The 15,397-nt window shown below is 39.4% G+C and overlaps 1 protein-coding gene across 3 annotated transcripts in view; it reads right to left on the reverse strand.

Moving 5' to 3' along the window:
* LOC138624066 (pre-B-cell leukemia transcription factor 1-like) overlaps positions 1–15,397 on the reverse strand; it is a 69,616-nt gene that overhangs the window by 11,649 nt on the left and 42,570 nt on the right. For all 3 annotated transcript variants that reach the window (XM_069703945.1, XM_069703944.1, XM_069703946.1), the window contains exons 3-4: positions 4,438–4,682; positions 2,720–2,910 (exon numbers count right to left, since the gene is read on the reverse strand). In XM_069703945.1, the coding sequence (XP_069560046.1) occupies positions 2,720–2,910; positions 4,438–4,682 (436 nt within the window). The remainder of the gene's footprint in view (positions 1–2,719; positions 2,911–4,437; positions 4,683–15,397) is intronic.

Consider the following 15,397-nt stretch of genomic DNA (forward strand, 5'->3'; position numbering starts at 1 on the left):
CAACAGCTTAGCTTCATAGTAGAAGAGTCCAGATACTAAACTGGCCTGCCTGCAGTCCAGACCTGTCACTCATTGAAAACATTTGACAAAGAATATCCAGAACGGTTGAGCAGCTGAAATCCTATATCAGGCAGCAATGGGACAACATTTTACGTTCAAAACTACAGCAACTGGTCTCCTCAGTTCCCACACGTTTACAGTGTTGTTAAAAGAAGAGGTGATGTGACAGTGGTAAACATGAACTTGGCCCAACTTTTTTGAAATGAGCTGCTGGCATCAAATTCAAAATTATCATATATTTTTCATAATTGTTCAACCTTAATATTTTGCCTTCGGTCTATTTTTAATTAAATATGGGTTTACTTCATCTGCAAATCATTGCATTCTTTTTTTTTAATTTACTTTTTACACAGCGTCCCAACTCTTTTGGAAGTAGTTTAATATTATTTATATTCTTTAAACCTGCATCAATTCATTGTTTGGTCACTCTGGGCCATCTCATACAGTTATAAACATAAAGGTTTCACCTGCAGACACACAACATTAATGCTACTTTATTCTGAAGGAATTAGTTGGTTATTTAGCCGGCAAATGCTCTATTGTGTTCAAAGCTAGCTGCTACTGTCGTCAGTGTGGTGGGAGGCAGATAACATGCAGTGGGGTGATTAGTATTTTTTTTCACTAAAAAAGACTGTGAAAACAGCTATGAAGTTGACGAGAGAGGTGAAACTGAACCAAAACAGTATAGCTGTGGGCCTTAAAAACCACAAACAATAAACTGAAAGACACAACAATTCTCCCTAGAGCTTATAGAGGAAATGTAGAATCCGGTAGTAGTGCTCTGTACATTTATCACTATGAGTGACAACATTCACATCACAGCTAGTTTGTTAGGTACTGAAACTCTGGTAAAAACTTTTGACGATCTCTAGCAGCGCGATAGGAAGAGAAATGGGGGACAAAAGGGCCATTTGGAATATTCGTCAATTAACAGTTACAAATAACTTTTAATGTTACCACATACAGTATATTAATTAGTACATGGAATACACTAATCTTGTGCATCTTTTATGGTATTATTATCAGACAGCAAAATAGAAGATGAATGCAAAACAGTATAAGCCTGTTTATGATACAGTCAAAATAATCTGCTACTCTTACTGATGCTGCTTATTAGCTCTAATGACACTTTTTTTAAAAACATTTTTTTAATTATTTTTATTTTGTTGTTGTTATTTATGTTCCAATTTTTAGCACTTGTTCCAATATTGCCAATATATATATATATTAAAGATCTAACATCTGCGGCAATTTAAAACCGAATTCCGATATCGCTCCTTATTTATCAAATCACTTACATGTCAGGCATTTTCTTGTGGGCCACAGAAAATGTCAAAGTGGGCATATTTTACCCATGGGCCACAACTTCAATTGCCCTACTCTAAGAAATCAGATCCCATCACTCTTATGCTCACAGTGGCTCCCTGTGAGTATGAGAATTGATTTTCAGAATTCGCTTATAGACTCTAAACTTTCATAATTATCTATATTGTTGATATGCTGGTTCCTTGTGAACCAACTGTGCATCTTCATTTAGCTTAAATTGCTTCCTAAAACTCAACTTAATCAGATAGCTTATTCGAAAAAACTATGTACTCCTGCTTTGGTCTTATTTTTCTATTAATTGTTGCATTGTTTTACTCTGCTTGGCATTCTTCTTTTTTTTTTTTTTTTTTTACTATTTTTCATCAATTTGACTTCAAATTTACAGAATAACTTTGACGAATAGTTAACACGCATGTGAAGCTCTGGCAAAAGTATCCCAGCGTTATGAATGGCAGCACAGAAAACGAGACAGGACTGCTCCATTATTAAATACTAATATACATGCTTTCATGGTTTGCATATACAAATAAACCCAGCAATATCTGCCAACAAAACACCTTTAAACAGCCAGAAATCATTTGCTGATGCCCATGAATTGACTGACCCCTCCATCTCTTGCACATATCAGGTCAGGTCTGCATGTGCCACATCTAATGAGGGCTTTACATAAGCTGGAGGGGAACCCTGTAAAATCTCTTTGCATGTATCCACCGGTGAAGAGATTTGCGCTAAAATCTCTGTCCCCCGCTCCAAAAGCCTGCATGAGAATATGTAAATGCACACAGCATGGGCTCAAGCAGCCAGTAGATTAATCAGCGGAGCCAAGCATGGCTGTGCCTCTCAACCAGTGAAAGCTCTCCTCTTACCCTCCCTGCTACACCACCACAATCATTTGCAAGAGAATAGATAGGAAGCTATGTAAGGGAGCGCATGCCTCATTTAAATGTTATGCCTGCAACTCAGACTTTGAGTGAGATTTATCCTTGGAGAAATGTATGCAAATCCAAAGCACGCATCAAAGAGAACAAGCGATTACATGAAAAGTGGAAAACAGTGAGTGTTATGGAGCATGCAGGGAACACTTATTGGCCAGTGTTGCTGGGTCCAAATGGCATCCATAGATGCAAACCATCCTAGCATGTGTGGTAAGCAGCAAAAACAGGATGTGTTAGAGCATATTGATAGCATGATAGGCCTCCTACATCAGCCATTCATATGCATATGAGGCTGTGAGGGAAAGCACATGATAAGGTATTTGAACTGTTGTGTAAATTGGCAGATTTCCTACATGTATGCTTTGTACACACACATACATGTAAACATAGACACGCACCTGGCATCGAGGAAGCGGGAGCGCAGGATCATGACAGCCTCACAAGTGCTCTGTTTGAGCTGCATCTGGATGGAGCTAAACTTGCGATGGATAATGTTCACCATGCGCTCTATCTCTTTGGGCGAAATTGGACGTGTGCGTGACTGCTCCCGCAGCAGATTCATCACATGGGTAGTGAACTCGTTACATGCCTGTGGGGATGAAACACACACACAGGAACATGAGAAGGAGCAAATGTCCCTTGAAAGTCAAGCAAAACTGCAGATAACATCTCAATATAGTCTTTTGAATTCACAGATGATGCAAAATCTAAAATCCAGTCAACATGCTTAATGTAGATCTGTGACAAACTTTCACAGAGCAAAGAGGGGATATTAGCTCTGATATGTTTCTTATTTGACAACAATATTGAGAGGAACCAGTGACAGCTGTTGTTCACATCTCAAACACACACGTTCACAGTATAGCCAACGCTGAGACGAATATGCCAAGATGTCCCATCCCTCTCCAGGACACCAGACGAGAATCTGCCACGATAGTACCCTGCGACTCTGTGTCTCTTACTGTCTCTTTTTTATTTCTGCTTCTCATTCGAATCTCTCTCTAGATTTCACCATGTCAGGCTTTGTCTATCTGTGTGTTCATCTGTCTTACTGACATTTATCCAAAAGAGATGCCATTGTCATAAATGCAATGGTTATCAAGGCAATGAGAGGAAACGATTCCCTCCTTTTCAATGACTTTAAAGGCTATACTTGGAAAACACATGCATATACAACATGCTGCATATGATGGACTATTTACTATTCTGGGCAAAGTGAATCCTTACACACCATGATGTATAGGGAGGAAACAGTTTGATTCTACATGGGTTATAACTTGATTTAAGACTCATCTTGCTGCGGTGAGGAGGAAAAAAAATCTGCATTACGAAGTTCAAGAGAATGAAGGAGAAGAGGGAAGCTGGACCACCTGAGAAATACAGTAAATATGATTGTCCTGTGAAATGATTTTGTATTTTTTTGTGCAAGGACTACATCTTTCGTTGTTTCTTTTATTACAATGTGTATTAAAAAGTTAGTTGATTTATTGCAAAAATAACTAGCAGATAGGGCGGCACAGTGGTGCAGTGGTTAGCATTGTCGCCTCACAGCGAAAAGGTTCTGGGTTTGAATCCAGGCCTGGGCCTTTCTTAGCTGAGTTTGCATGTTCTCCCTGTGCCTGCGTGGGTTCTCTCTAGGTACTCTGGCTTCCTCCCACCATCCAAAAACATGCACTTCAGGTTAATTGGTGATTCTACAAATTGCCCTTAGGTGTGAATGGTCTTTGTTTCCATCTGTCTATAAGTGTTGGCCCTGTGACACCGTGCCTTCACCCAAAGTGAGCCAGGATAGACCCCAGCTCTCCTGTGACCCTATTCAGGATAAAGCGGGTATAGATAATCAATGGATGCTCTAACTGCAGAAATAAGTTTCAAATAGTTGAGACAAACATCAGAAAAAAGTATTAAACTTTTGAGTTACTTTTGACAAGCTGAAATACAAAAATAGAATTGTGTATTCTGAGGAATAGCACAGTATAAATAAAAATTGATTTTGCAAATGTAAGAACTGAGCCAGTTCCACACAGCAGAAAATCTGATGACACTGTACACCATTTCCACAGTGTGTAAATGCATGTCTGGTGTTTACATATGCAGTCAGGTCAGCTGTTCTCACCTGTTCATACTTCTCCAGCTCTGTGTGATAGATTTGTCTGATCTGGGACAGCTTGGCCCTGTAGTCTGAGTGCTCTGCTGAGTTTTCTGTCCCTGCCCCTCCTGAGGCGGCAGCTGCAGCCGCTGCCGCTGCAGAGCCTCCACCTTTCTCCGGACCGGACACGCCTTCTGCCAGCAGCATGTTGTCCAGCCGCATGAGTTGGGGATCCGGGGGCTCCTCCTCCTGGGCACCGCGAATGCTCAGCACTGCGTTAACAGGAGAGGGTCAGAGGTCATTCATAAAGGTCACACCTGCAGCAGCGTGACACACCATAACAAGCTGTCAGTTAAGCAGCCCAACTGCACGACTGACACTGCTGCGCTGCGCCCACCTCAGTGTGAGCTATGCCGTATGTTGTAACAAAGACAGACACACAGGCGAAGGGAGAGGAAAGAGTGCAGACATATAATTTGCTCAGAGAAGGAGACACTTGTTACTCATGAAGTGTCTTTAAGGTCTGGTATGAAAAAAGGGAATTAAAATATTTCTAATAATAATAATAATAATAAACTTAATTTGTACTTTTCAAAACAAAATTACAAAGTACTTCACAACATATTTTCAGCATTCAAATATTATGGGGCCTTAGCCAAGTAAAAATAAATAAAAGAGATGAAATCCGCTGAAAAAAAATATTACAGAACAACTGTAACAACAAAACAAGTAAGATATGTTAGAGGCAAGAGAGAAAAAGGTGTACTTGGAATTAATAAAATGTTTCTTTAAAAAGATAAGCTATGAGGAGTGATTTCAAAAAAGTTACTGATCTTGTAAGCATCAGATTCTTATGCAGGGAAGTCCAGGGTTGAGGGGCCCTGACTACAAAAGGCCAATCACTTTTAGTCTTGAGCCAGTCTCTAGGAATTGCTAGCAGAATCCTGCCTGAGGACCTGGCTGGCTTGTATGGTAGCAACAACTGTGAAATGGTGGTGGGTACTGCACTATGACGTGCTATAGGAGATCAGTAAAATCTTAAAATAAATTATAAAACTAACTGGTAACCAGTGAAAAGAGGCTGAAACAGGGGTAATGTGATCTTGTTTTCTGATTGAAGCCAAGCAGCTGCATTTTGTACAAGCTGAAGCCGAGAGATCTACAACTGTGGTTGTGTAAGGGCATATGGGCAGGGATTTTGCTGCTGTCTCCTCATAGGTTTCAAACAAATGTATACTTCAACATCTGTTTGTTGTTGTTTTAGGAAAGAAATAACTCTTTTTGCATCTTCTTTAAAAAAAAAAAAAATGCCCAACATGGCATGTTTGAAGATGATGAGTGGATAGATGTTTTTGAGATTGAATTAGACTTAAAATAGACTTGATTTGCCAGAATATAGTAAAAAGGTACAAAGAAAAGGGGATTGATCTGTGATAGACCCAAAACCCTAAAGGATGCTTTCTATCAAGCAACATGATGCAGTGAGATGGATCAATATTTTCTGCCTGGCACAATAAACGAGATTGATTGGTATCAACAAAAATCTGGATGGTTACCCCTTCCTTCCACTAGAGGTCTCCCTTGCCATTCTTTAGGATATCCAAGTCCCACCTTCCATTTTTGGAGGTGAAAACACTCCTAGGCTCAGATTCTTCCTCCTCCATCTGAGGACCATCCATTTCATTATAAAAGCCCTTCTCCTGTGTGGAGCAAGGTGATGCTAGGATCCAAATTGATCCCAGAGTGGACATCGAAAGCACATCGATAGCAACTGGTAATATTATTACTTTGTACTAGGCCTGAGACGCAGCTCTATGAACGTTGACTCTTTGACTTTGCACCCTGCAAGTGTTGATAGCCATTTAAAACGCTACCACTTGTCATTTTGCTAGTTGTCATTGAATGAGAAGGGACAGGCAGGATCACTTCATTAATTTAGAGACAATATGAGTGCTTGGTGCATTAACCCTAGACGGAGCTCCGGGTTGCTAGGCCTGGGCAGTGGGTCACTGGGATGAGAATGAGGCCTGCTGTACTACCAGGGGAAGAGGAGGGGGCTCCTTCATTCACCCTCACCTCTGCCTTTAAGTGTACTGGAAATGCAAATATGGCAACTTAGGGGAGGTTAGGGGTTCAGGCCACAGGCTCAGCGGCAGATAAGATTTAGTGTGGGAGGAGTGTTAGAGGAGAAAGGTGAAGGTGGTGGTGGTGGTGGGGAGGGGGGTCTCTTAGGATGACAGGACTGCATAAACATCCGGTCTCAATACCCAGACCCTTCATCACTCTGGTAATGTATAGATGGGTTTTAAGGGGAAAATCTTGGATGACTTCACTCCCTCCTTACCTCTGCCCTACCACAACCCTGCTCCATCAGAAACTCTAAACCCGCCTGTCTGCTTTAGTTAACTTACATCAGCAGCAGTCTGCTGTTACCCCAGCTCCTAAATGCTCACCAGTACGAAGGGACACGCTTTTTTTCTGCGGTTACCGCCTCATAAATATAAAAATAGTGCAGGTGTTAAAATGAGACCACACCAGAATATCCCATGGAGGACAATGAGCAAGTATTTTTCAATAGGAAAACAATTCATAGTAGAAAGAAGAAAAAAGTACAAAGTACACAATAAGGAGTTACACTGAATTGAAAATGGGTCATAATATTTATGGATTCAAATCCACTCCAGACACTTTGTAGGTCTGGGTATTGTTCAAATATTTTGGATACCAGTACTGATATATTTTATAAATTATTAAATAAATTTAAAAAAATCATTGAATTTGAAGAAAAGGGAATTACATCATACATTACAGCACAAATCTTTAGTTTTCATGCTGTTTAGAGTTTAAAGTGTAAACCAGGTTCTTTTCTGTTGCTACAATTAACAAACACCCCATATGTCTTCACTAAAAGCTACAATTTACCAATGTTCCTGAAATGCCTCACATGATATCAGCAGATACTAGAGCCGGCTGTGCACAGGGTTGAGTTGGTCACTGCAGTGCACAGAACTCGGACAGATATGTGGCCAAAAACTCAAAAAGAGTAATATGAGGTATTCTAATGTTAGATTCACTTACCTAAGTTGAAACTGAGTGAAAAGGCATTTTTCAACACATCCCAAAGCAATTTGGTTGTTGCCATAAAAGTTCAGTACCAACCTCTAAACGTTTGAAGCTCAAAACAAATACTTGGCTTGGCTTTCCCATATCAAAAGCTCAGTGACCTAGTAACGCCTCCATGTTTAAAATAAAAATAAATAAATCTGAATTATGTAAATATTTCAACATTTTCCTACTTCTTAAATCCAATGTGCAAAGCAGGCCTCAAATTTCCCCATCACCCTTGTGCACTCTGGACAAGAACTGTCTTCCAGATTGTCGGATGTCACAAATCCTGCTTGCAGGTAAATTCAGGCCCTTGTTTTATACTTGTTCAAAGCTGGTGCAGAACCAGCCATATTTGCATGTACAGTGCAAAGGTTTTATTTCCGAGCTTGCGCCAAGATTATTTTTGTGGTTCAAGAGCCAAGATGGGTGCAACAAGGTGTGTTGGTAAAGATGTGGTCTTGCAGTACAATTCTGATGTAAATGTTCAGGTGAACTGCATTTCCATGTGCAGAGGAGGGCTATTTTCTTGACTTCAGTGGGCAAAAGTGCACATGACCATACCTATCCAAAATCCCACTGACAGCTTTGGTGGATGTCATACGTATTTCATCTCACTAACATAAATCATTTTCAAAAGATTTTAAGATAATTTGTTTTAATTTTTTTAAAGCAATCTTCTGATTTGCTTCACCATTTTAAAAACAAGATGACTCTCGTCTATTGATGTGAATCAGGCAGTTGTTGGACGTCATGCAGCAGTAGCCAATCTCAGCCATAAAATATATAAGGCAACTTAGATTAACTACAAATGAATAGCCATTAAAAAGAAAAGGGGTAACAATTCAAAATCCTTTTCACTTACTCATTAGGTTTAGTGTTCTTCCCAGCCGTGCAAGGCTAAGGAGTTTGATATTGTACAAATGGTGAGGGAAATGTATGCACATCTTAGGCCATTTAGCTAATATATGGCAAGAAAATTATGCACATTGAAAGCCCCAGATGCAATTCATTTCATTGATAATAAATTAATTGTATTGTGAGCTTTAAGTGTGCTTAATTTATTGTACTTATGCTCACTCCTCATCATAATCCCAGCACCTAATTTCAGTATACTGGATGAATGCTATTTGTTTACTTTGACATTTAAGTAGTGACTGTTTTGCGTGAATAATATGTGTTTTTGCCCTTTCTCTAATATTATGTAACTGCTTCCTACACTGGGCAGTAGTTCTCATAAGTCATTTATAATATTAGTTACCTCTTCCCAAGCCAATTAAACACAATCAGCACATTCTTGTAGGACCATACATTTTGTGATAACGAATGGGTCTGTTCCTTCTTCAGCCAATACAAAACTGACAATAGTAGACTAAACTAAAGGATCATGTCCCTGGAGGGATAGCTCAGGGCTTCAGCCCTTTTCTATCCATGATGGGTGGACTTAGTTGGGGGCAGGAAAAAGCCACAGAGCATTTCTATCTATCTATTATTGAAGTCAGCTGTGACACGGCTTCTAAATATCTACTCCTCCTATTTTACCACTATGCCATGTCGCACCAGATGCGCTTGCATTTGTGTTCACCAAATTACCCAAAAAAATGGTACAGAACGCGCAGAAGTTAGACCTGCGTTTGCTATGCGCATAGATTGAAAAAAATAGAATCCTTGAGGTGAAAATCCTTGTTTTTACTTTCAGTATTTTTGAGAGGAGCAAGCTTTAAATGCCTTAATTAGGGGTGAAGTCCAAATAAAGCGTGAGAACAGCAGCACACAAATTCACAGTAAAAATGCTTTTCTTAGATTTCCAGCAAAAGCAAAGACTGCATTCCACAACTCATAAATTGCACAGACTATCAGATAAAAAGGGAACATAAACATTCTCAGTGTCTGCAAAAAATGATTCAATTTAAGTCTGCCAAGTTCCAGCTTAACATTCATGAAGTGTGTATTTCTCTTGGCTTGATGCTCCTCCAACATCAGTCTTAGAGCACTCATGCCGAGAAGGTCATTTCTTAGGGGAGACCTCTTGGAAACTTTTTTTTTTTTCTAAACAAGAAAGCTCATGCAAAAATGGAAAGCAAACTACTACCTTTAGCACTGCAGGTTATTAAAAACCATTGTGCTCAAAATAAGAAGGTAAATGTGCCTAAAACTGACAAGACAAACTCCAACATGATCCCCAAGCCTTGTTTGTAGACATGTGTATACCCTCACTAATCAGCTGCACATCACATCCTCTGCTCATACGCAGCCCAGATTCCAGCTCCATTCTTGCTGCCTATCCAGATGTCTTGGAGAGCATCTGTCAGGAGGGACCCAAGAAAGAACAATACATTACACCATACCATGTTGCTTGTGTACTGTCATCCCTCATTGACAGCACACTGTGACACTTATACAGTGTCCTCTAAGCTGAGAACAAGCTAGATAGCTCTTCCTGCCACCTTTTATCATACAATCAGGTGGGCACTTGCTTAGAGTAGGGTTAAAGTGGCAAAACTGACGAATCATGGTCCTTATAACAATAACAGACATGAGGGTTATAATTGGTTGTCTCGCGATGGGTAGTTTCAATTACTTGAAGAAATCTGCAGACCTGCAGTGTTCTGAAGTAATGGAAGACAATGATGATTTATTTATTCCACCCTGAACCTAAAGCATGTAATTAAAACCATGGATGGATTATCTGACACGACTAAAATTAATAAAGAAAAGAAAGGGATAATGTGCTTCCATAAAACTGCCTTTGCTCTGGGTCATAATTACATGACTCAGTGAGGGCCACTTTATTGGCTAATGGCAGCGTAATTGATTTATCCTAATGTTTTTCAAGACTTGAGTCTGCTGGGAACTCCCTGTTCAATTGTACTGGTGAAAGTTCACCAGTACGTTCATCAGACTTGGCCACCCGCAGACAAACACTGGAGTCTCTCCCTTGGATACGAAATTATCTGTGTGTGATTTGGGCCCCACTTCTCCTTGGTGAACACACATTTTCTGTATGTCTCTCATGTGGGGGTCTCCAACTCGTGAGCTACCCACCATTTCAGCTCAATGAAGGTTCAAACGATATGCAGTGTTTCCACACATAGACTTACTTGGGCAGGCTCCCAAGGTATATTGACGGACGCCCAAGTATATTTGGCGATCCATTTCAGTATATTTTAATGATTTATTTTTTAACCCGTCCTAGAGAACAACGCTATGTATGGTGTATTAACAAGTGCTCTCCTTCACATGTGTCTCCTCCGTACCGTGTCAGTGTAAAAGTGGGAGGACAGGCAGTGTTTAGCTCTGCTCGTAGTAAAAATCACAGAGATAAGAGAGACTCACACTGAGCTGAAAAGAAATGGGTGCTCATAAAGTACGTAAATAACATAAATACAATATTTTTGCCTGCACCGCAACAGCGGCAATGGAGCCGGAGCCATAAAGCAAGTGTCTGTCACTGAGTCAAGATCAAAGTTGCTGGTCGGCTTATTGCAGTGACTTTTCACATTAAAAGTATACAGAAAAAAGCATGCACATGCTGTTGAGTTTAAGATGTGCGTGTCGAGTATTAATTTGTTATTGTTCACATAAAATAAGCTTATTCAGCTGGTTTCAGCGGAGCTTATGTGAATACATTTTAATAAACATGAGTAGCTCTCAGGTTGGAGACCTATATGGGTGCCATTTCTGTTTGGTGGTGTTTCAAAGAAAGCCTGTTGTCAGACAATGCCTTATTCCCCCCGATGTTGACAAGCAATTCTCAGAAGGAGGCATGTACCTGCACTTTATTGCCCTGCTATATTTTGTGCGTTGATGAAAAAAAAAAAAGTTATATTGGCTTTGGTCTTTAATAAATGTATGAATAACATGCAGAATGCTGGATTCTAATGCAGTGAAGAAAGTTGTATATTTCAAGAGGAGACACGTCTCTGCATAGATCCAATTGGGACAGCATGGTTGCTGGTTTTAGTGCTCCATGTACACACAGAGAGACAAAATGTCACCGACTGAGAAGAACAGGAAAGTACTCCGGAATGGGAGAACATGACATTTATTTGACCTCTCAACATCTGGCCTTTTACAAATCAAATCGATATTTAATAAAAGCCGGGGAAATTGGCTTTTGCAGAGGTGGATGTTTAACTGTCTGGTCGTTTATCTGGAATTTGTATTTAATTTCCACACAGCTGAGGAAAAAAGCTTTGGTTCTTTGCGGATCATCTCAAAATATCATGCTGAGAGATGATTTACGTTCCTATTTGGGGGAGAGAAACATTGTTCTCCCCCCTTGTTGCTTGTTTTTAACACGTCTGAATTGAACAAGGACCAAAGAATAAGCTCTGTATTCTCTTTCTGAGGGGAACAAAAGTGGGTCTGGCAACCTGGGGGACTGTAGCTATCTTTTTTGGAGATATGTTGTCATTGGGGAAGGACACAGGTCCATTACAGATTGTCACACCATTTCTTCTATCATTTTGATAGGAGTTCATATGTGAGAAATACTAAAATTGACAGCAAATACAAGCAAGATCTGGGTCTAAAAATACACTTTTGAGTCAGTGACAATCTTTGGGATTGTTTTAAAAGCTTGTCAAGGGGATTAAGATTTCTTCCAGGACACTGACTGCATCTTCAAAATGATTCATTTTTTTTATGGCACAACAATATAACACTCAGAGTTACAGCACACCGTGCTCTGCCGTCCAGATATCTTTTCCTATCAGATTAACAGAGAAAAATGACAGGCTGTCAAAAATCATTATCATATGTAATCCCCTTCTAGTTTTTGAAGGCATGTCAACAGGGACTATTGGCATGGTAGCCTGTCATAACATCCAAGTGATTGGGGCGAAGCCTGATGTTTAATTAATGACATTGGACTGTTCTGTCATAGTTAGCGAGATGGACAGTGAAACATAAAGGCCTCTGACAGAGATCGGAAACCTTAGTTCAAACTGGTGGAGACCTTTGGAAACCCCCTCCATTCTGCACACAGATGCTGATCACAATCCGCAGTGTTACGTCATGGGTGGCAACACAGGAAGAGTCGGCCAAAACTGACACTTCAGTCAGGTGACAGCTTGCCCACGCACATCAACAACTGCCTAGTTTCACATCCAATAACTCTTTGACGAGAAAGACTTGAACCAGTGACATTTTCGAATCAGTGTTTTCTGTGGTGCACAGAAAGTAATGCTGTCTTTGTTTTTAGCATAAGCATCAACAACCACTATGTCTACAACAACAACAAAATATATCCATTAGGATTGACACTTTTTATTCTAAATTTAAATGATTGCTCCAATGTGAGAATGATGTTCCACTTGAATTCAAACTTCACAGCTTATAGGCTAGGCTACTGTTGTTCTCTTTGCTAATGTGAAGTGGAGAGTAATATTCATCGACTTATCAGATATAAAAAAAAGAGACCAAACATTTTTTAGAAGTAATGTGAGGAAGCATTTTGGATAGATGATAAAAATTGTGAATATAGATAAGGCATTTTGCTGACTTCTAAAAGCTGCCTTCAGTAATGTAAGTTGGTCACTCTGGCCGTGCAATCAGATGCACGCAAATGCTGGAGTCTATAGGGCTGCACAATAATTGCAATAAAAATCTTGATCTCCATTCATTCATTCATTCAGGACATCAGTGACATCAAAACAAGCTCCCACTACCTCAAATAATACTAAAGGAGATTCAAACTGATTGCTTTTCTGTTAAGTGATTCATTGATTAAAATGAAGTGTTCCCTTTCTGTTGTCCACAGTTGATATGCAGGTATCATATCCTGCTGAGTTCTGCCTGCCTGCTGGTAATTATATGAAGAGTACCTCACAGGACAGCAAGGGAAGCTGAAGGGAAAACTAGCAGATGTTGTAATGATCTGCCTGCTGTTTAAATACCATTTAATCGTCTCTGTCAGGTACGTCAATGATATTAAAGGATCTGAAGTCTGTAGTTTTTGAAAATTTTGAGTCATCAGTATTTAATTAGACTCAGTCATAGCATTTCATTGATATGATTGGTGTGAAATATACAAGATTTTCTTGATTAATCTCAGTAGTTATCATTAATATCATTAATAATGTTATTTTTATTCATTTACCAGAATATCCTATATTAGGCACCCTTATTAGTTGACTTCTATATCAGGTGAATGAAAGCAGTATACATTTATATTGGAAAAGAAATGGGAAGGAATCGTAATCTTAATTCTTAGCAAAAGAAGAATGATTCTCATTTTATGCAGAATTGTACAGCCCTACTAGAATCCAACATTGTTATTGGTTTGTCACATTAGCTTCCATTTACTTTGAAACACTGACTGCATTTGTAACTACCAAGACTCTGTCTTCCTTAAAATAAAAAACAATGTTAAAGCTAATGTCAAAAATGCATTAGCATTAATTAATAATAATATTTTGTATTCATCGTATCACAATTTTAAGAGCATCAGGCATATTACAGTTTTTTATAAAATATGATTCAATAATGATAACAACATTAAAAAAAATTAATTGTGCAAATAGTTGCTCATTTTATAAATGTAGCTTTAATAGTTGGATTTACAATATAAATACTGTAAAATATGCGGTACTAACATTACCAAGCTGTCATTACATAATTTGTGTTTAGTAATTGTTGCTTTTATTGCTTCCTCTGTATTGAAGAACATGACAAAATATCAACAAACCCTTGGTGAGAAATAGACTGTATTTTGAAGTGATTAAAAATACAATGATGCAGCATGTGGACTAATCCTGCCTCCAAGTGTACATCCTTAAAAACATTCTCGTGTGTCTTGTAAAAATCAAATGCTTTTGCATAATTAACCCTCTCTAGTCAGTGGTCGACATCTAGTTGAATTTACAGTGACAGCATTGGCCCTATTTGTTTGCATTATTGCTTCAGTGGGCACACTTCATTGTGGCTTTAGCAGTTAATAAATCACAGCAGAAGCCCCCTCTCTTTATACCAGCCTATGCTATGGTGGTCCTGTCACAAGGCAGGCACCAGAGCCAAAGCGACAGCTACATGCTAATTCAACATCGGCATTATTCATTATACAGTCGCAAGTGTACTGGAATGGAAAGATCACCAACACACACCAGGGGGAAGACGACAGGCATTAAACTGTTAAATCCTGCTCTCCTCAAGTCCTTTCTTTTTGCCTTTGTAAAGACTAAAGTCTTTAAACTCCTGCCAGCATTATCAAATTGTAGTTTACTCATTCGATATGCACATGCACATACGCTTTGGGTTGTGTGAAGAGTAAATCCTTTTGCTGCCATTACTTGCAAAGCATAGATATAAAGTTATGTCATTAATTTGAAAGAGGAAAGGGGTTAGAGACTGTAACAGAGGTTAACAAACTATATCAAAGAGGTTAACGGGCAATGACAACAATTAACTGGCAACTGAGCCCCTTAACAGCGTTGTTAAAAAGAAATTTGCCTTTTATGAAATCTATGTGGCCACTTCCTGTAAGTCATGCAAAAGTCAGTATAGAATGACATGAAAAGGTAGATTGCGAACCACTGCACGAAAGGGGAAATTAACAAAAAGATAAAGAGTCAATTAAACCGATAAGGCCTTGTGCTCTTCAGAAGGTGAAAACCAAGGGGAGTGCATTTGACAGCCTTCACATTAAAACGCTGTGCGGCTTTCTCAACCTCTATGTGGCCCCTTTGCTTTGTCACTGTTCAGAAGAGAAAAATACACCATTGTCTTCGTTAGGAAATCCTGATGACACACACACACACACACACACACACACACACACACACACACACACACACACACACACACACACACACACACACACACACACACACACACACACACACACACACACACACACACACACACACACACACTTCACTCA

Source organism: Brachyistius frenatus, unplaced genomic scaffold (assembly GCF_029030835.1).
Source record: "Brachyistius frenatus isolate BFR_SWC_R1_liver_20210118 unplaced genomic scaffold, ASM2903083v1 Contig_49, whole genome shotgun sequence".
NCBI classification, from domain to species: Eukaryota; Metazoa; Chordata; class Actinopteri; family Embiotocidae; genus Brachyistius; species Brachyistius frenatus.